Source organism: Setaria italica, chromosome VI (assembly GCF_000263155.2).
Source record: "Setaria italica strain Yugu1 chromosome VI, Setaria_italica_v2.0, whole genome shotgun sequence".
Lineage (NCBI taxonomy): Eukaryota > Viridiplantae > Streptophyta > Magnoliopsida > Poales > Poaceae > Setaria > Setaria italica.
This window is the reverse complement of record NC_028455.1, coordinates 1,340,885-1,361,459: the sequence shown is the minus strand read 5'-3', so window position 1 is coordinate 1,361,459 and position 20,575 is coordinate 1,340,885. Positions and strand designations below refer to the sequence as shown.

At 45.2% G+C, this 20,575-nt stretch overlaps 1 protein-coding gene across 1 annotated transcript; it reads right to left on the bottom strand.

Moving 5' to 3' along the window:
• Positions 1-11,663: 11,663 nt before the first annotated feature.
• LOC101757756 (BTB/POZ and MATH domain-containing protein 5-like) lies at positions 11,664-14,969 on the bottom strand. Its single transcript, XM_004974260.1, has 3 exons — positions 14,234-14,969; positions 14,087-14,144; positions 11,664-11,817 (listed from the first exon to the last, which is right to left on the bottom strand). Exons 1-3 carry the CDS (start codon positions 14,967-14,969, stop codon positions 11,664-11,666), a joined length of 948 nt encoding a protein of 315 aa, XP_004974317.1.
• Between the last annotated feature and the right edge of the window lie 5,606 nt (positions 14,970-20,575).

Genomic DNA, 20,575 nt, shown 5'->3' with positions numbered 1-20,575 from the left:
ATAGTAATAATTTGGATGTCAGAAGTAGAGGGTTATTGTAGCCTATGTGATTTGATCACTTAAGATCTACCAACTGTATCTAACCTTTCATCTCTTACATGATTTGGTTCCATTACATTGTTATCTCCCCTTGAATTATTTGATTTGTTTTAGTTGATTCCATATGTTGGGGTTTAGTGTGCGGTCGCAGAGGCTGGAAACTATTTTCTTTATCTAATAAAATATATTGGTGCTTAAAGCTCTCATGTAAGAATGTTTTTAAAACACTTCTGATAATGGAATTGGAGTAGTAATTAAGAAAAAACTATGTCTCAGTAATTATCGAACCACCATCTCCCAATGGTAATCCACTTCTATATTTTCTCTAATGGGCATGCTAGTTGCCCTGGGTAGAAAAAAAATTCTGTAATTGAAATGAAAAATATCATCCCTTACTTTGTCTGAAGAAAATGATGGAAATAATGTAATGATTTAATGCTATGTTTCTATTAATACACTACAGTTAACACAATAAAAAGAGTCAACTGGAGAATTACACTAGCCTGTATGCTTATTTATTTAGCCTTTTCGCAACTGCTCTTGCATGTATTCATCAAACCCACCCAAGGCACATGGACTCAGCTAACACCATTGAGGAGAAAGACAAGATCAATGATATAACAAAGTTTGGTGAGTTTGCGACACAATGCTGTTTAAATTACACGCAGAGAAACCGAGCTTGTTTAACTTTTCATGAAAAAAAGTGCAGAGAAACAGCAGTGGATAGGCAGGTGCACAGGAGTGGAGCACTGGTATGACATCTATTCCATACTACCATATGTATCTGTTGTAATAAAAAGACTAATTTCAGTATTTAACATACTTTTGCATCAATGAAGAATCTAGAGCCAACTCTTTTGTTATGTGTTGGATAATGTCATACCTTCATAACATAAATTTCAGCATTAGCCTTTTCATGCTTGGTGTTTCACTACCAGTTTACTATTTTCAGAGGAGGAGAGTCGGAGAGGGGAGGATTTGGGGATGGCCAGGAGAGGGGCCCGGGGAACCACGTGAGGGGGGGGGGGGGGGGGTGGCAGGTAAGGGTTTTGCTCATGTGCAGGACTTCTTCAATTTGGGGTGACGCTTTCGCGCGTTGGGCAGCGATTTGTGGCCGGCAAGCTTTTTTGCACCGAAAAAATAAAGAAAAAAATTGTTGAGCAGCCCGGAAGCTCGCACACAAGTCACGCGATTTTAATAGGTAATATGCGCGTGCGTGATCCTTGGGATTCGAACCCATGACCTCTCAGCTTCACATGAGCCTTCTTTACCATTTCAACTATACAACACATGTGATGAAGTTAGATATACTTTTCGTACCATGAATGCAAATCTATGTGTACGTACAAATATAATGAGTCCATGATTATATATGCATTTAATAGTCATGTATCAACACATATAACAATTAAAAGATGTCTGATGAAATTGTGAGGAAAACACACATTTAAATGAGTATACGTGCACTTAGTAGTCATGTATCAACACACACAACATAGAGGTACATATTCATTTTATAAGCATAATGAGTGATTCACTATTGATTATTATATACAATTTGTTTGGCAATTTAGAATTACCTCAAGATACTGAACAATTTGCATGTAGGTACAGATTATAGAAAAAGAAATTGTGCAATTTACTTGGCGGCTCAAAAAAACTGCCAAGAAAATGCACACTTGCCTTGGCGGTGTATAAGAACGGCCAAGGAAATATGCAATTTACTTGGCTGTTTACAAAGACCGTCATGAAATTATTATTTTTTTGCAAGTACTGCCAAGGAAAACGCTCTATATCTTGGCGGCTTCAATTTGCTGCCAAGGAATCCCTAGCCGCAAGGCAATTCCAGTTTGGTGTAGTGTGGATAAAATATACGCATACCCATACCCCATCAAAGGTGGGCTTTCACATTCTTATGCAGAAGCACCGGATGACAGATACAATCCGATATATTATTTGGCAGGATATATATATCCCGCGCATGCGACTACTTGCAGTGCAGATCCGATCCAGTGCAGCCTCCCTTGCCACGATCATCAGTTGCTGCTTCCGCCTGCTGATCCATGAGTTCTGATGTATCCCCATGGAAGGAACTGGTTGAAGGCATGGATGAGCTCGGGGTGGCCGCTGAGAAGGACCTTCATCCGGTCGACCACCTCTTCAGTTTCGATGCTGCAGTGCAAAAAATTAGCACGAAGAAGAACGTACATCAACCTTAGAAATCCACACCACATGAAACAGCAGCTAGTGGTCGACGCCGTGTACGATACCAGCTACCAGCAGAGGGGAATTCAATTAAGGATATGGATCGTGAATTCGTGATACTGACCTCCCGGCCCTGAACTGGCGCATGACGGCGAAGACCTCCTCGTACCTGCCCGGCTGGCCGGCGAGCTCGCGCTTCAGTGCCGTCACGAACCGGGTCGCGTCCTGGAGCGTCACCTCCGGCCTCCTATTAAGTATGATCAAGAACGTGATGGCAATGAAACATTTGGTCGCATTTGAGAACCATGAGAGATCATCACGAGCAGAGTGAAGAAAAACACAGAGGATGATAGACAGGTGTAATCGATCAAAGAAAGCTGCTACCACTCACGGATCATGGACTCGGGACGCCATGGGCGCCTGCTCCCGCGCGCGCTTGCGGCCGCCCGTGTAACCCATCTTCCCCTCTGCCGGTCGTCTGCCGGAGCACCCCTGGTTTGGCAGCAGCCTGTGCCTGCGCGGCGGCTCTTAAAGGTGAGGAAAAGCGGCGAGAGGGGTCTCATCTCACGCCCCGTACGACAAGTAATAGGAAGTCGCACACGTCCACGGCAACTCGGTCTGTCCTCTTGCTCTCTCGGAAGACGTGCACGGGAGAGTGGCAGAGTGGGGGATGATGGCGCGCGTGCGGCGTGGCCGGCCGGCGAGGTGGATCGACGAGATCGACAGCGAGGCAGCAGCCGGCCGGCGGTGGCGGAGAGTGGCCGCGCGCCGCGTGCTGGGCATCGGAGAGGCTGGGAGGGCGGAGAGCAGCGGAGGGCCCTCCGATCCGGCGCTGGAGTTTCGTCGGCGCGCGGCTAGCTCGATCACGCCGTGTTTGCTGCCGTACGTGTTTTTTGCTGGCGTGTTTTCAGCTTTTCTACCTACGTAGGGGCACCTCAAGGTCCGTCCTGCTTTATTTCAACACTGAGACCGAGCACCGTTCGCTGACAGTGATGCAATATGACCTTTTTGCCAGCAGTCCAGCAGATCAGAGCCGGCCATGTACTGGTGGGTCCACTGACCGGTGGGCCCAGAATCCGAACAGAGAGTACATCTGCCTGCCGGCCTGCTGAAATTACAAATATTTCGTGGTGAGTAAAATACAGAGACGGTTGCTGAATTTGTTATTGGGTGTCATCTAGATCTTCTTAAACTCTCAAAATGCATCTTCAGATAACTCTGCAATTACAAACTTGCTTAGGGGCTGTTTGGATACGAGGTGCTAAACTTTAACAGTGTCACATCGGATGTTCGGATGCTAATTAGAAGGATTAAACATGAGCTAATTATAAAACTAATTGCAGAACCTTGTGCTAATTCGCGAGACGAATCTATTAAGCCTAATTAATCCATCATTAGCAAATGGTTACTGTAGCACCACATTATCAAATCATGGACTAATTAGGCTTAATAGATTCGTCTCGCGAATTATACTCCATCTGTGCAATTAGTTTTGTAATTAGCTTATGTTTACTACTCCTAATTAGCATCCAAACATCCGATGTGACAGGTGTTAAACTTTAATAGGGTGTTCCCAAACACCCCCTTACAATAATTTCAAGAAGTATTGCAATTATGCCAACCATTATCTACCTGATGATTATTGATATCCTCAAGTGGAAATACGACAATTCAGTATATGAACCTACCATTATTTGACAATGCAAATAGTTTATGGCAACAATTTTCTAGTAGCTAAGTATAGGAGAGAATGCAGCGTGAATAATGTAGAGATGATTGTTCCTTGAGTATACGTCACTGGTATATCTAGACATCCCGACAAATTTTATCGTTTTACTAATGTTCGTCACTGATACTTGTGTGCATTCCTTATCAAGAGGTGAATAAAGAACATTCCTTTTAAAACCAAATCTACGGCGCCACCATTTGCCCAGCTTAGCTCTGCCAACTTGGATATATGCTCATACGATGTACCAAAAAGACATCCACAGTTAATATTCTCCAACCATTTCAAATGGCTAGGATCTATTTCCCGTGCATATCGCAACGTCTAAATATAGATACATAACTAACATGACTAACAGTGCTTTTTCTCAGAAAATAGAATTATCTCCGGCTTCTGCGACCGCACACAGCCAAATTCTTACAACAAATTAAGCATAAAAGCTGATCACCCAAATGACAAAAGTTCACTTATCTTATGGGAAAAAATTATAAGCAAAATCAATTATTACTTCTCCATCTACTCTCGGAAAGAATCAGAGGTGACTTACGGTGCTTGAGTGTCAAACAGGAAGCCCGGTACCATGGATACTTAAAACATGCAGTGCCAGCGCAGAACCGGCCACTGATGAAAACACAGATCCTTATGAAAGAAAGCAACGGCTATATATCCTTGTTTAACCATCTTATTAGAAGACCTGAGAGCAAATGAAACCTTTTCATTTGTTCAATATAATGACAGGGCCGCTCAGATGCCACTGCCCCCTGCTGGTCCATGAGATCTTACATAATCCCATGGCAGGAATTCGTTGAAGGCGCAGATGAGGTCAGGGTGACCGGCGAGCAGGACGTTGACGTAGTTGGCCACGCCGGCTATATCCATCCTGCAACAATCGACAAACAACAGCACCTACAATTAAAAATCTGAGATACATAATTACTAATGCAGGTTGCTGAAAGACTGAAATAATATCTATTACTACTCTGAAAGGATGGTTCATCACTGACCTTCCGGCCTTGAACTCGCCGATGGCGGTGATGAACTCGTTGTACTTGTCCATCTCGCCGGCGAGCTTGCTCTTCATGGTCGCCAAGAAGTGGAGCGAGTCTTGGGTCGTCTTCCTGGGCCTCCTGTCAGTACTCATCAGGTGATGGGCAAAGAACAAATAAACAGATCGGAACTGGAAACCATGAGATCGATCACAAACAGATCGAGACGACCCGGCAAGAAGAGTGAGAGGTAGGTGAAAGAAGGTACTCACGGATCAGTGGTCGCGTCCTCGAGTGTCGTCACCTCCGGCATCCTGTCATCAGGTACAAGGTGTTGGTGAAGAAACAATTGATCGGATTTGAAAACCATGAGATGGTCGTCACAAGCCAAGTGAAAAAAAAAACATGTACAGAGAAGGGAATTCCGGTCAGAAAGAGGCCGGATTCCGACAGAATTGATTGCGCCGGATACTACAGAGACTCAAGAGGCAAGAGACGTCATGGGAGTCAAGGAGGGAAACTGGGAAAGAAGGTACTCACGGATCACGGGCTCGGGAAGCCATGGGCGCCTCCTCGCGCGCGCGTTTCCGGCCGCCGGTGCAACCCATCCCCTCTCGCCGGACTCGCTGCAGGTTCTCAGCAGTCAGCACCAGCCACCGGATGGAGCGAGGAAGAAGAGAAGAGAAGGTGGGGAAAGCGACGAGGGTCTCACGCGCCTCATAGAGGTCCTCCCGGCCACCAAACCGCACACGTGCCACGGCAACAGGTCACTTTGTCTTCTTGCGCTCGGAAGGCACCGGATGACGCCATGAATGCCAGCAAAAGTTGAGAGGGCGGCGTGGCCTGCAGAGTGGCGCGCGGCAGCCGGTGTGGGAGAAAGGCGACGTGATGAGCAGCGAATAGGCTGGGACTGGTAGGGCAGAGCGAGAGGAGCGGAGGGCCGTCGGCGTTGGGATTTCATCGCCGGCCGCAGGCGGCGGCTCACGGCGAACGCGGACAGCGGGTTTGCTGCCGTGGTTTTTAACTTTTCTAGGTACCTAGTTGGGCCTTAATTTACAGCACGTCTCCGTTCTGTTCTTCAATCGCGCGCTGTGAGACGACAGAACTGAAGCACCAGCCACCAGCCCCGGTTCACGCTGACAGTGGGACGCAACGGAGTTGAGCATTATACAGCACAGCCCCGGTTGTGTACTGATAGGCTTGCTGTCAAGTTGAGCTTACCATATTGCTAAGGGAGTGTTTGGTGTCCTCCACGGGCTGAGCCAGGCTCACTGCATGCAGGGTCCCTCAATTTGGTTGCCTAGTCCACCTCCTGAGCCAGGTTGTGCCCATGCAAAAGAGCCCCGCTGTCAGGCTCCACGGAGACGAGCGGAGCGGCCATTTTCACCAGGCCACACTCCTGCGGTGCCGCAGCGGGCGTGCGAGAGATGAAAAATCGGCTGGCGGGAGCTCGCGCCATTTCGCTAGGGTTACCTCCCCCTTTCGCGCCACTCACCGCAGTATATATCCCCCTTTCCGCCGCCACCCTCTCGCTCGCTCACCATTCACTCATCTCCTGCGCGACAGGTGCTCCCCTCTTTGTCTCTTCCTCTCTTGTTCATCAATTAGGGTTCATCGATTCGTGTTGTATTGGTCCCCTCCCTCCTTTATTGCTTCGTAGGTACTCTGGATCTGAGTTCTTGCACAGGCAAGTGAATCTGGTTCCCATTCTCTCCCCCTCTTTTTCTTGATCTTGTAACCCTAAGTTATTGGAGAAGCGATCCATCCCTCACTCTTTCTTTTCAAACTCGATGCAGGCACATCAGATCTGAGTTCCCCGCCTGGTTCTAAGGTATAAATCCATGTCGTTCTTGCTTAGGGTTCTTTTTTTGTTTGTTTATGTCATTTTCCTAACAACTGTATGCAATATTTGGTTGTTGTTGGTGCCTGCTCTCACTTGTTTGTTCATCTGCGTTTGTTTGGGTGTTTCCTGTCCTCGTTCGGTATAAGAAATCCTCCCCTTCTATCCCTCTCCTCATATTCTGATGAATGCGGATAGTACTTGATGTGATTGTGTGCGCTACAGATCTGAGAATCCTATTTATTTCTGAGCTTATGTCCAAATCAGTGATGATGCCTCTTTTAATCTGAGCATATGTCCGTGCCTAGGATGTTCTTTCATTAAATACGAGCATTTGTTCAATGTCAATGATGTTCTTTCATACATGAGAAGTTGTTCAATGCCAATTGTTGTTGTGTTCCTTTTCTGCCCTGGTCCAGGAAACCAAACACGCCCTTTTTTGCATGTCACTATTGTGTTGCTTTGTTAGTCACGGTAATTGTGTTGCTTTGTTTGATGGCTTTGGAGAACCAGCTATGCATGCTGATTGCCCGAGCTGCTACTCTTATCACGGCTATGTGTGCATTCTTGTTCAGCAGGATTATAATGCATCATAGTTCAAGGTCTCAGATTTGTTATGGGCCTTTGAGCACGATGGATGAGGAATGCCAAAAGAACTTGGATAAAATTTACAGCTGCAATGATATAAAGTGTGTTGCTATGCTTCGCATGAGAAGAGCACCTTTTTTAGACTATGCAACTTGCTTAGGGAAAGCAATTTGCTGACAGATAGCATACATAGTATTGTTGAAGAGCAAGTAGCAATGTTTCTTCATATTGTTGGCCACAACCAATGCTTTAGAGTTATTCACCAAAACTGGAGGAGGTCAATAGAATAGTGTATAGATATTTCGAGGAGGTCTTGTATGCTATTGGGGAACTTAGGCAAGACATGATTAGAGCTCCTTCTAATGAGACACCACTTAAGATAAGTAACAGTCCAAGATGGTATCCATACTTTAAGGTAATCAATTTGTCATTTAGTTTGTAGGTTGTCGCGGCATACTTGGGTGCATATCATGTAACAAGCATTTGTTGGGTGTTCATGTAGAACTGTTATGGGGCAATAGATGGAACTCATGTCTATGCTAAAGTGAAACAGATGCAACCAGTGGGGTAGTGCTCCCTTGCATCATTGACAATAAACCATTTCATCCCTTCAAGACACAAGTGAAATTAGTATTTGCTTGTTGCATATTGCATAATTGGATATTTGGGCATGGGGTTGATGAGGTAGTTCTTGCTAAGTTCTCTTGGGTGTCCAACAACAATGCAAGTCATGGCCATGGGGTTCAGATGGATGACAATGCTGCTTGGGCTCAAACTAGGGATGAATGAGCTAATCACATATGGGCCAATAGGGGCAACTCTCACATCTAAGATGTCTATGTATTGTATTCTATCTATGTTGAACAATGATGTTTATTTCAAAACCGAGACATTGAACAATTGCAATGATGATTTTAATTATTTCATTATATGAAATAGCTGAGGCATTGGACATGTGCAATGATGTTACACCAATTTTGATACTACACTTGAACTGAGGCTTAAGATATTTGTAATGATGAATTTTTTATTCCCTGATACTTCTATTGAACTGAGGCTGGAGCCGCTGGAGACATGTGCAATGATGATTCTGTTCTTTATAGACATGTGCTTTTTTTCTTGAATGAAATGCATTTTGATAACATAGGCCAGATGACACATGCAATGATGTTACACCAATTATTCCTTTTTGTTTCTGAGTGGGGGTGCGGCAACAGAAAATAGGAAATGGCTAAGAGCAACTCCAAAAGACTGCTAATCTTACCCCCTAATATCTTCTTTAGGGGGAAAATGAAAAAAAGAACTCCAACAGTTCCCCTAAATCTTCCCTAATTTTTTCACGACGCTAAAAAATAGTCTGCCACCGCATATATTTTAGCGTTGGCGTTCCTCCCCCAATTCCGATTCCTGTGCGCGCAGGTCAAGCCGTAGGGCGAGGGGCCACGTGCTTCACGCAGTATGCCTATTGCACCCTCTTCTAGAACTTCAGCAGCGAGACGCGCCCAGACTGGACCATGAACCTGTGTATGGTGCTCAGCCTCAGCTTCCCCGTCATCGCCACCCTGTACATGGTCTACGGCCCGCTCGGCAGAAAGGTTGTGCTCCCAGCGTCTATCGATGACGAGGACACCGTGGCGGTGCTGGACGAGTCTACGACCATGAATGCCTCCTCGCAGTACAACAATGGCAGAGTGGCGGTCGCCAAGGCGGAGTGGGCCGGCGGGCTGTTGGACCTCGCCGACAACCTGACGGTGGCGGCGATGTCCTTGACGTGCACGTTCTGCGTGTTCGGGTGGAACATGGAGTGCTTGGGATTGGGGAACATCTACGTGCACATCTTCATGTTCACGCTGCTCTATGCCGTGCCGGTGCTTGTCTTCGCCGTCGCCGCACTCAACATCCACGATGCCGCACTAGGGTTCGTCGTCAGTGCCACCGGCGCGCTGCTATCTGTGCTCGGCCCGCTGTACGGCGGATTCTGGCGCGCGCAAATGAGAAGGTGGCTCGGGCTACCAGCCGACCGATCGATGTGCGGCGGCTGGCCGTTGACCGCGGACTACGTCCATGCTTTTTCAGTGAAGCACAATGATCAAAGCACTTCTGCTTTTATTAATGAGCTGGCAACTGATTTTGACGAACGGAGGAAAATCACGGTGCAGCTAGAGATCGCTACGCGAGTGGGCTCCTGGTCACGGTGGCACCGTTGGAGATCGTGACGCGAGAGGGCTCGTGGTCACGGTGGTTGGAAAAAAAGCAATGGATCCTAATGGACCCAATACGATGATATGGTCTGTTTTAAAATATTGGGAGCTATTTATTAGTGATCTACTGTGGATTGATATGTTTTTGGGGGAAATTCTTTTAGGAGAGCTCTCAATATATAATTTTGGGGAAGAGTTTTTTAGGGTACTTTTGGAGTTGCTCTAAGGAGATAAATGTTGAGATCCTTGCTGCCGATGAGCTTGTGTTCCCTGGTGCTGATGTGCCTACTTGGGCTTTTGGGGCTGTGCCTGTTGGTGCTGCTGGGGCTGCTGGGGTTGCTGGTGGTGCTCAGCAGAGAACTATTATGAGATGGACAGATGTGATGTCTGGATTTATCCTTCACCGCATGTGCCAGCTGATTTCAACTGGTGTCAGGACTGATAAAGGATTCAAAGAAGTCCACCTGAACCAGGTTGCTAAGGCTCTTCAGGAGTTCAGTGGCAATGATGTCACTGGTACACAAGTGTACAACCACCTGAGGAAATGGAGGCAGAGGTGGATTAGAATCTCGAAGCTGAGAGAGCTAAGTGGAGCTTTGTGGGATGAGGATAATTCCATAATTATACTTGAGGAGCACTACAATGGCCATATCAAGGTTTGTTCAATGATCATTTACTTTTTTCATGCTATTTACTTTGTTCAATGGTTATCATTTAAGGCTTCTAACTTAAGTTGGTGTAATGGCATGCACACCCTAAGGATGCTGAGTACCTAAACAAGCCAATTCATCACTACCAGCAGATGATGATCATCTTTTGTAATGGTTAGGCAACATGCAAGTATGCTATGGGGTCAAATGAGGCTCTTGGTACTCCTTCTGACTTTGCTGAGAGCTTACTCAAGAATGAATTACCTGAGGAGCTCAAGAGTGGCAAGACTGAGGGAACCAAGTCAGAATTGGAAGCAAGAGAAAGAGGTCCATGCTATCAGAGGAGGATGTCCTTGTGTTCATTGGCATGACTGATGCAGTGAACAATGTTGCAGATGCTATCCTACATTGTTAAACAGAAACATAGAACATATGGTCCTATATTTAGCAGGATATGACACGGAACATCTGTCAGTACAGAACAACACATCTTATCGGCACACCCAAATACCAGCAAAGCACGATAATGTGGCTGACTGAATGAAATTGTTTCAAAAAGACTGCTTCTGTTCCGAAGCAAATAAGCAAATTTTTTTCACAATCGAGTCCCGAGATCCAAAGGTTTCTAACTGCTTTTGAATAAAATAAATTACAAAATCATCCGGTGGAAAATCTGAAGTCGTATGTATTGATATTCCAACAAAGATTCAAACAAGATCCTGAGACTGACAAAGTTGAAATAGGGTATAGTTTGCAAAATGGTAACTGCATAATTCATTCTTTTAAGAAGTGGTCAAATGAGAATATAAAGTTGATCATATTGTTCAAAAAATTAGCAGTAATGTTGCAGCTTGCTAATGCTTCAACCTGAATTCATGGTTCACAACAAATTTGGTCATATCTCGTGATAGCAGTGTACACTGATGATAGTCTGGCGAATTACTCACTACTTAAAGAAGTGGTGAAAAGAGAACATGAAAAAAGAAACATATTAGCAGAAAACAGGTCCGTTCATCCTGCAGATCAGAATGTCTCCTTTTGTTTCATCAGAAATGGATGGAATTGGAGACACACTCCAGGCCAGCTTGTTGGGCACGTTCATGGAATTGGAATATGAGATTCCACCCTTTTCCATCTCCTAGAATGTTAGCCTGGATCAAATTCAAATTCACAGCTTACAAAATGGAAAGTGATTCCATATCGGCTCATCCCCGACCTCGAGCGCCCCCGACGGCCAAACAATATTAGTGAGCTAGCATATAACCATGCATCGGGTGTCCTAGCATCATATACCAGATATAAATTTTGCAAAATCTCTACTAATAATCTCCTCCAACATATCTCTAGAAACAAATTAAAGGGCGATCGGACCTCCAGTTACAAGGCCCAGCTAATAATGCAGAAGTAACCTAAAAAGCCGAGCTCTGCCTACCGATTCTTGGAAGGCTCTGCTGCTTTCTTCCTTATTTCCTCGACGACATTGGGACATGCTACTTTAAGGCGCTTATACCCTTCGGTGGCCACAACATCATCCATTCTACCTGAAGAGGTGATAAACCCAATGCAAGTGTCCTTGAGCTGCCTGCAGTGATGCCAGATAGCTAGATCTAAAGTGGCTGCCACATTGTCAACGGATAGTTCCTTGCAAAGGATGCTCGCACACATCAATTTCAGCCAATCCAGACAATATTTGTCCGCAGCCTCAAGTAAGCCCTTGACGACCCTTCTTCTATTCTGGTCGCCTCAAGATCATCCATGGCAGGCAAGGAATCTGTGTAGACGAAGTGAAGTAAGGCCTTGAAAACATCAGGCTCCATATGATCAATTCTTGTCCGGTCATGATCCACGTCGACACTACGAGAAAGCTACAAATTGCCGAGTGCCCCAGGCACTCGGCGAAACCCTAAAAACACTCGGCAACGTGTTTGCCGAGTGTAACACTCGGCGACGAGCACACGGCAAAGTTTTACTCGGCAAAGTTGACTTTGCCGAGTGTCTTTGGTCGGGCACTCGGCAAAGGGTGTGCCGAGTGGCACAAAACACTCGGCAAAATAATATTTCCAGAAAAAATAAAGAAAAACATACCCCGTCTACTGGGGGCAGCTCCAGCTGGCCGCCGCCGCCGCCACACCCAGGCCATCCACAGCCACGGCCACCACGCCGCCCGCTACCACCACGCCCGCTGCCGCCCGCCACCACGCCGCTGCCGCCCGCCGCTGCCGCCCGCCGCTGCCACCACGCCGCTGCCGCCCGCTGCTGCCGCCCGCCGCTGCCGCCACGCCGCTGCCGCCCGCCGCCACCACGCTGATGCCGCCACGCCGCTGCCGCCCGCCGCCACCACGCTGATGCCGCCACGCCGCTGCCGCCCGCTGCCGCCCGCCGCTACCGCCCGCCACCACGCGCCAGATCCGGAGGGGAGAGAGGTGGGGGCCGCCGGATCCGCGCCGGAGGGGAAGAAGGGGGCGCGGATCCGGCCGTAGGGGAGGGAGCCGGGGAAGGGGAAGAAGGGGGCGGCGGCGGCCAGATCCGAAGGGGGTGGCGGCGGGCGGGGTCGGGCGCCGGGCGGCGGGCGGCGGGCGGCGGGTGGCGGGGCGGGGGGCGTCGGGCGGCGGGCCGGGGGGCGCCGGGCGGCGGGGCCGGGGGCGGGGGGGAGAGAGGAAGAAGGTTCGGGAGTTCGGGGGCGGGGCCGGGGATAAGGTGCGGGGGCCGGATGTGCGGTACGTGCGGTGCGGGGATAAGGTGCGGGGGCCGGATGTGCGGTGCGGTGCGGCCGGTGCGGGGATAAGGGCCGGTTGGGAAAAACAAAAGGTCGCCGAGTGTCCTACGTGGACACTCTTTAAAGGGTTTCTTTGCCGAGTGTCCAACGTAGGACACTCGGCAAACTTATTTTGAAAAAAATTTAAAAAATATCCAACCATTTCAAAAAAATACCAAATTTTCACACGAACCAATATATGTTCTCTATTGACTATATAAAAAGTTTTGTAGTCAAATCAAAACTCGACCGTCATTTTGACTCCAAATCTTATGCAATCCTTCTCAACGTTACTAATCTTCTTCTGAGATGCTTCGGTTTGTAAACATCGTATGTGACGAAATGTGCAAAACATTCTCAATTTTTTTCCACAGCCTCCACCTATGATATCATCACATTATGACAAATCTCATGATTTTCAGACTTTGCTTGTTTTTTTTATAATTTAAAAATACCACTGCCACACGTTCGTGGTCGTGTTTCCTGAACAAGATGTTCGAAATTTCTTGTCATTTCATGGGTCAGGTCTCAAATAGGGCCGAATAATATGAATATCATTTTTCTACTCATTTTGTTCCATAATTTGAATCATTTGCAGTTCAAATTTGACTTATACCAAAAATTTCCTTGAAATTCAATTAATTAAATAAATATAGCAAATAAATCCAAAAATATACCAAATTTTAACATGGAGTACCACATGTTGTATGTGGGAAGTAGAAAAAATTTCATGGCAAAAAGCGGAAAAAAAATTATTTTTTTGCCGAGTGTCAAAAAAAACACTAGGCAAACCCCCCTATTTGCCGAGTGTTTTTTTTGACACTCGGCAAACTACCCTCTTTGCCGAGTGTTTTTTTGACACTCGGCAAAGAGGGGGCTTTGCCGAGTGTTTTTTATTTGACACTCGGCAAAGCCTCGATTTGCCGAGTGTTTTTTTTTTGCCGAGTGTTTTTGGCTTGGCACTCGGCAAAGAGCTTGTTTGCCGAGTGCTCGCAAAAAAACACTCGGCAAAAAAAATACACTCGGCAAATTTAAGGTTTCCCGTAGTGCGAGCTCCAGCTCGATAAAGACAGGCGACCGCACTGCAAGGACAGACCTGTGGACACGGAATTCCTCCCCCTTCACCGTGATCATCACGTAGTCAGCCACTTCACCTGATCAAAAAGATTTCGAAGGTCAGAGGGTGGCACTTGGATATCATAGCACGGTTCTTGGGTAGCAGAGGGTGGTGCTCTGCTGTCACAGGGCAGTGCTTGGATATCGGAATCAGATGGCACTACTGCTTGAATTGCCTCGGATTGCGGCACAGGTGTCCCCATGATAACAGTGACATCGCACTGGATCACGAGGCAGTCACCCCGCAGATACTCCGACGCTTCCAGAACGGTCCTCTTCTGGAACATTTGATAGCCCAAGGACCCAGCTGCATCGTTGAACATGGCCGGCCTCTCCATTCTGATCGACCTCGACAGGCCGCCGGTTGCCGGGTTCACGAGCCTGAAGTCGAAGAGCGCCCTGACCTCAACATCCTTCGTCATGAGCGCGAGGAAGACGGCGATGCAGCCACTATCACTGCAGCCGTCGCTTTCGGGGCAGTACCGGACGCACCAGTCGTAGCCGCCGACGGCGAAGGTAGAGGACCGGACGAACTTGCCGACGCCGAGGCCCTTGAGGAGGCTGTAGCCGGAGACCTTGAACACGTGCCTCCCCCGCACCGTCTCCGGGGTGACACTCGACGCCGTCGTCGTTATCTGCGCCTGAGGTGGCGCCACGGCCGGCTTCTGCGAGGAGGAATCGGCGGCAGCTGCGGCGGTGGCGGTGGGAGCGGGCGACGACGACGGTAGAGTGGAGAGGGCGGCGCGGCCCGCGGGGCCAAGGAGAGGCGGCAGCCGGCGCTGGAGAGCTGAGAAATTGGCAGTTCTCCTGCTCAAGAAGGCGGGGAGGGCGGAGATGAGGGCCGCACGGACCGGAAACATCATTGTCGCCGGCGATTTGCTTCGCGCGGAGAGACTGTGGCGGCGGAAAGGGTTTTGCCCTTTCGCTGAACACGACGACTCCTTGACTTGATCGCTGTGGCGGTGTGGCCTGGCACCAGCCCACTAATTATCAAAAAAAAAAAAATACCGGCCCACCTGAGGGGGGCTTCCACAATCGAGTCCATTTTGAGCTCTATTTTTACCTGTTTTAATGAAATGATAGCCTCTTGTATAAGTTATATACAATGTTATTTGTAATTGATATTAAAAGTGGTATACTATATAAGATATTATGAGTAGCATTTTGTTAGGAGGGAGAAAAGTTATAGAACACTATATTTAACTAACTTATAAAAAACATATATTTGCTCCCGCTGTGGTGGCCAGAATTAAGGTTCGAAAAATAGATCATAAATTCTGGTTAACAATTAATTATATGCATATAATTGCATATCTATGTTATATCTCTCACAAATCTTTTAATGTGGTATTAATTTTGTACCGGCCAATAGTATAATGAAATAGAAACCGATGGTCGAAAAACACACCAAAAGACTTCTGCAAATTCGAAAGCAATTTATAAGAAACATACGGATCCATAGCGGAGCTAGGGGGATTCACGCCCCCATAGCGACGCTAGGACCATGGACCCCCCACCCCTACCCACAGTTGGCTTCTACGAGGAGGAACCGGCGGCGGCGGTGGGAGCGGGTACGATGGGAGAGCGGAGAGGGCGGCGCTACCCTCAGGGCCAAGGAGAGGCGACAGTCGGCACTGGAGAGTGGAGATATTGGCAATTCTCCAGCTGAAGAAGGCCAGGAGAGTGGCGATGAGGGCCATCCGGACCGGAAACTTCATTATCGCTGGCGATTTGCTTTGCGCGGAGAGATTGAGGGTGCAGCGATGGCAGCGGAGAGGGTTTTGCCCTTTGACTAAATACGACTCCTTGACTTGCTATATCGCTGTAGGCTGTGGCCACCCATCCATCCTGTAATACAAGGCATTTAAGCTTCCTAAAATACAAGGCGTTGTAGGTACATTTGGATGATTGTCATTTAATTCTTTCTATAATTAACATGATAAGGGTGGCTGATTGATGGATTATTACTAAAAATAGGTTTCTTGTTATCTGCAACTACCATTAACTCAGGAGCACATACGTCTTTTGTTATTTGTGCTAATATATCTAAAAACTCTAGGATGCCCTGTATTTAGGGAGGGACCAGCCCACCTCACTGTTGAACCACCCGAGAGGCTTCCACAAGGTAGTCCATTTTTGAGCTATAGTTTTACCTATTTTAATGAAATGATACCCTCTTGTATGTTACATATAATCAACTAATAAGTTATAAACAAATGTTGTTCATAGTCGATACTAAAAATTAACACTATAAACGATACCACATGAATAGCAAGTTGTTAGGAGGGAGACAAGTTATAAAACACTATATTTAACAATCTTATTAAAACATGTATATCCTCCCATTGCAGCGCGAATTACGGTTTGAAAAATCAATCTTCAAAGATTCTGGCTAACAATTAATTGCCCTGTTTGACAAGTTTATGATAAATAAATTTCAGCTCCAACTCTATCTGCTTCCTTCTCTCCTCTATAAAAAAGGAGAATGAATTAAGATATGACCTTGTCATATTGTACTATAAAGAATGGTATGTTGATTCAGCATACATGAGCCAGGCCAATCAAAGCTAAGGTATGAGCCAATTAAATTATCAATAATTGACATAATATTTGTGCTCAAGAACAGCCGCCTAAAACTGCAAATATAGAGCTAGATATACTACGATATGTTGACATGGTATTACTGCAAAGTTAGCTTTTAATTCTTAATCATGGCAGGAAATAAACATGTCCAACAAGATAGCAAAGTGTCAGATACTAGTGGTGTGGTCAGGCAAGGTTCTGAAGGTAAGCAATGTTTCTAAGGCATGAGTTCTTCTGGATAAAGGAAAACGAGCCATATGTTGTACATGACAGATCCAATGTTTTGCAACAAAATGCAAGCAAACAGATTTGGCCTATTTAACCTTTGAAATAAAAAGCAATATAAGTTACAAGATATACTAGTACACGACAAATCCAATGAAGCACTTTCTGAGTTCAAGGTCCAGTAGAGAAATCACATATGTTCGGTCATGAGAAAAGTGCATAAATGCGCATAATGCTGTACTATGATCAATTGTATAATGAAAGAGAAACCAATGGTTGAAACACACATCAAAAGACTTACCCAAATCCTAAAGTAATTTATAAGAAACAGATTACAGCCTTAAAATCCTATAGGCCAAAGCTTTTCCACCATAAATGCTTGCAGACAGACATAACCAAATCATTTCTCCAAAGATCACGTCCATCTAAACTCGATATTCTAGGTTTTGCAAGAGGCAAATGCAGAAGCATGCTGGATCGCAGAGTCCGAGCTCATTGAGAGAGGTTTCTCCATTTGAGATCGTGTTGTTCCATAGACAAATGTGCGCACAAGCGTATACATAGATCATCATATTTATGTTTGGTCCACGTATGAAAAGAAACAAACACAAATATCTTGAATGAAACAGAGACATCATGTTATCATATAATCAACTGCTCTGTCTTACAACATTTATTATAAGGGCTTGCTTGTTTGGGATTCAGGTTTTCCAAAAGCCACTTTTAAAGCTGCCATTGAAAAGGTCCTTCTCGAAAGCTGAGTTTAGATTGCCTTTCTTTAAATTAATTATATAATATATAATAATCATTTCATAACATCCTCAAAAGCAACAAGCTCCTCCAGAAGCTGGTTGAGTTTCCTGGTTCTGAGCAGTAAAAACCCTTTATAAGCTAAAATAAACAGGGCAAGATCCAAGGACTAGCGTTCAGATAATATATTACAATATCTTAATTCCACAAATAAGCAATTTGAGTCATTGTCAAATATCCAACATCATATTTCCTAGTAAACATACTGAATCCACACGTAGGAAGCTGAAACTAAAAGTTAAAGCTGGAATGCAGCTAATAGTTGCAGTTTCAGAACACGTGAAAATGCAGATAGGGAGGCTTCCGTACTCAACTCCAACTTCATCCTCGAAGATGGGAAGTGTCTTCATCTCAAGATGCAAGATGCATAGAAAGCCATCAAAGTAACCTGTAGGCTGTAGGACAAGCAAACTGGAAAAATGCCAGGTGAACTATGTATAGCACTAGCAGAGCAAGCATCTAATTGATGTTTTATGCCAGGTGAAACTATTTAACACTAGTTGCCAACCCCATTCCTGTTCTACAGTATATCTATCGAATGGATGCTTTATGCTATGGGTGAACTATTTGAACCTAGTCGCCATCCCATCCCCTGTTCTTTATATCTCATCACAACTTCATCTTGAGTAGCACTTGCTACTCATATTACCATTGTTCAGACTAAATGTTTAAATATCTGCTAGTCCTAATTAGATAGAATAGTTGACTGATGCAGCTGGGACTAACCATGAAGTCATAGCCAGCCCCATTGTCTTTTCTGTCATTTTGAGAATAAACACAGGTCAACATCTAACTAACCTACATGCAATTGAGCTGATAACATGGCATATTTTGTGATGCTAGAACACACTGGCAGATCAGTTGGGTTTGGATACGAGCAAAATTAAAAATTAAGACATGTGCAGCACATCCACCTATAACCAAAATTATATTTGCCATGGATGGCTCCCATTGAATCTGTCAAAACAATATTAGAAAAATGTGGCAATTGGTCAACATAAACACCAAAATTCAGTAGCTTATTTGCAGCAGTGGTAGATGGACCTTTTCGTTGGATGGACTGGTACCTGGAGTCCAGGATCCTTGCACCCATTGAAAATGATATTGATCATAAAAGGTGTAAAAAGCTTCATGACTAATCAAATTCAGGAAAGCCAAGACAACTTACAAGCAGGGGTGGAGCTAAGTATATTCATCGGGGTCAGCTGACCCCGATGACCTTTCAAAACTCAACTACAAGTCGCTCTTTTAAGCTAGCAAATTGCTCTTCCAAACAAACAATAAAACACGGTGTTAGATGTAGGACCCCGGTGGCCTAATACTCTGGCTCCACCTCTGCTTACCAGGACAGCAACAGCAAACCACCACCATATTCCTTCCCACCAGTTCAGCAGACAGATTTATAGAAAGAATGTAAGCCAAGTGTAACATGAGGAGCCATCACAAGCATGTAGCTACTAAATGAATGAATGTCTGAATTGTGACCCTACAGGACATTCAAATCTAGATGCTTGAAGAAAAAATAAGAAAAGCATTCTGTAACCTTTTTGGTTTTGGAGGATGGTCCAGTAAGGTTCAGGCTCCAGCACACTAAGCAAGCTAATGTTTCATAAAATGCATAGCAGATTTGCAGGGTACTCAGGCAATGAATATTTCTTGCAGTTTGATAATGAATGTTGACTGCAGTTTGTTACTGGGTAAAGTGTGAAAGTAATCACCACACCAAAACTTCTTAGTTTAGGACAAAAATAAGAACAATTCGTAATGTCAGATCAAAATATAAGATATACAGTCAACTAACAATTGTGCTGTGCAAAGTGGTTTCAGTGTTGCATACATCTAATATGCACTGGAAGGTCTGAAGCAACAAGACAGAACATGTGAGAAGGGGAAAGACAGAAGAATCATCCTTTTTTAGGTCAGAAATTTGCAGTGGACTAGTCTAAACCAACCTCTTCGTTTAAAAAATCCTAGCACTTTTTGTTAGAAAAGTACTAAAGAAGGGTGCATTTAAACAGTCATCTGTAGTATTTTTCTTGCCGTAAGCCATCTGTACAATTTTTCTTGCCTGAAGTCATGTGCAGTATTAATTCAATGGTCAGAAGACAAAGTATCCAGACATAATGCAGATAATAAGAAATCATTGTGGTGATATGGAGTGGTGGGGCAACCATAGTATCTAACTCTCATTATGCCATCATCCTTGGTTTAATTTCTTTCATTTTGTACAAGAGCACAGAAAACTGAGGACGTCTCTGTATTATAGTTCAGTGGACAATTATACAAGAACACAGCAAACTGAGGAGACATTTATATACTATACTACAGTTCACTGCAAACATTTTGACACAAATTGATCGTGTTCCCAATAATATAGCTATGTTTAATCACAATTCTTTGGGCTTGGGGTCATGATACATGCTGAAACTATTCATTCATGTTATACAGGCTGATCATAAGCTATTTGAAAAATTGAAAGATCACAAACGAAATTTATTAAAGCAAGTGGGCTTTTTGCTTAATTAGCAGACTGAAGCATGTTATATAATATCAGTGGGATAGCATCAATTCATATCTATGTAGTAATAAGCAGTGGGGAATAATCACATAGCAGACACATACTCTGCATTCTGCAAAACCTGCTCATCTCTAATAGGTCACTGCAAACTGAAGCACAAGAAAAACTTTAACTGACAAAGCTATGTTTCAACTTCACTACCAGACTCATACTTTGCAAAATCTACTCCTTTCATGCAACAAGTCACTGCAAACTGAAGATCAAGCAAGGCTTTAACTAACAAGGCTATGCTTGAACTAAACTACTACTCAGAAGTTACCTAGGATAAACATA

Coding starts and splice junctions, on each gene's coding strand:
- LOC101757756 (XM_004974260.1), bottom strand. CDS start 14,969: ATGATGTTTCCGGTCCGTGCGGCCCTCATCTCCGCCCTCCCCGCCTTC. Junction 14,145..14,233: donor CGATATCCAAGCACTGCCCT/GTGACAGCAGAG, acceptor CTTTTTGATCAG/GTGAAGTGGCTGACTACGTG. Junction 11,818..14,086: donor GAGGAATTCCGTGTCCACAG/GTCTGTCCTTGC, acceptor GCATCACTGCAG/GCAGCTCAAGGACACTTGCA.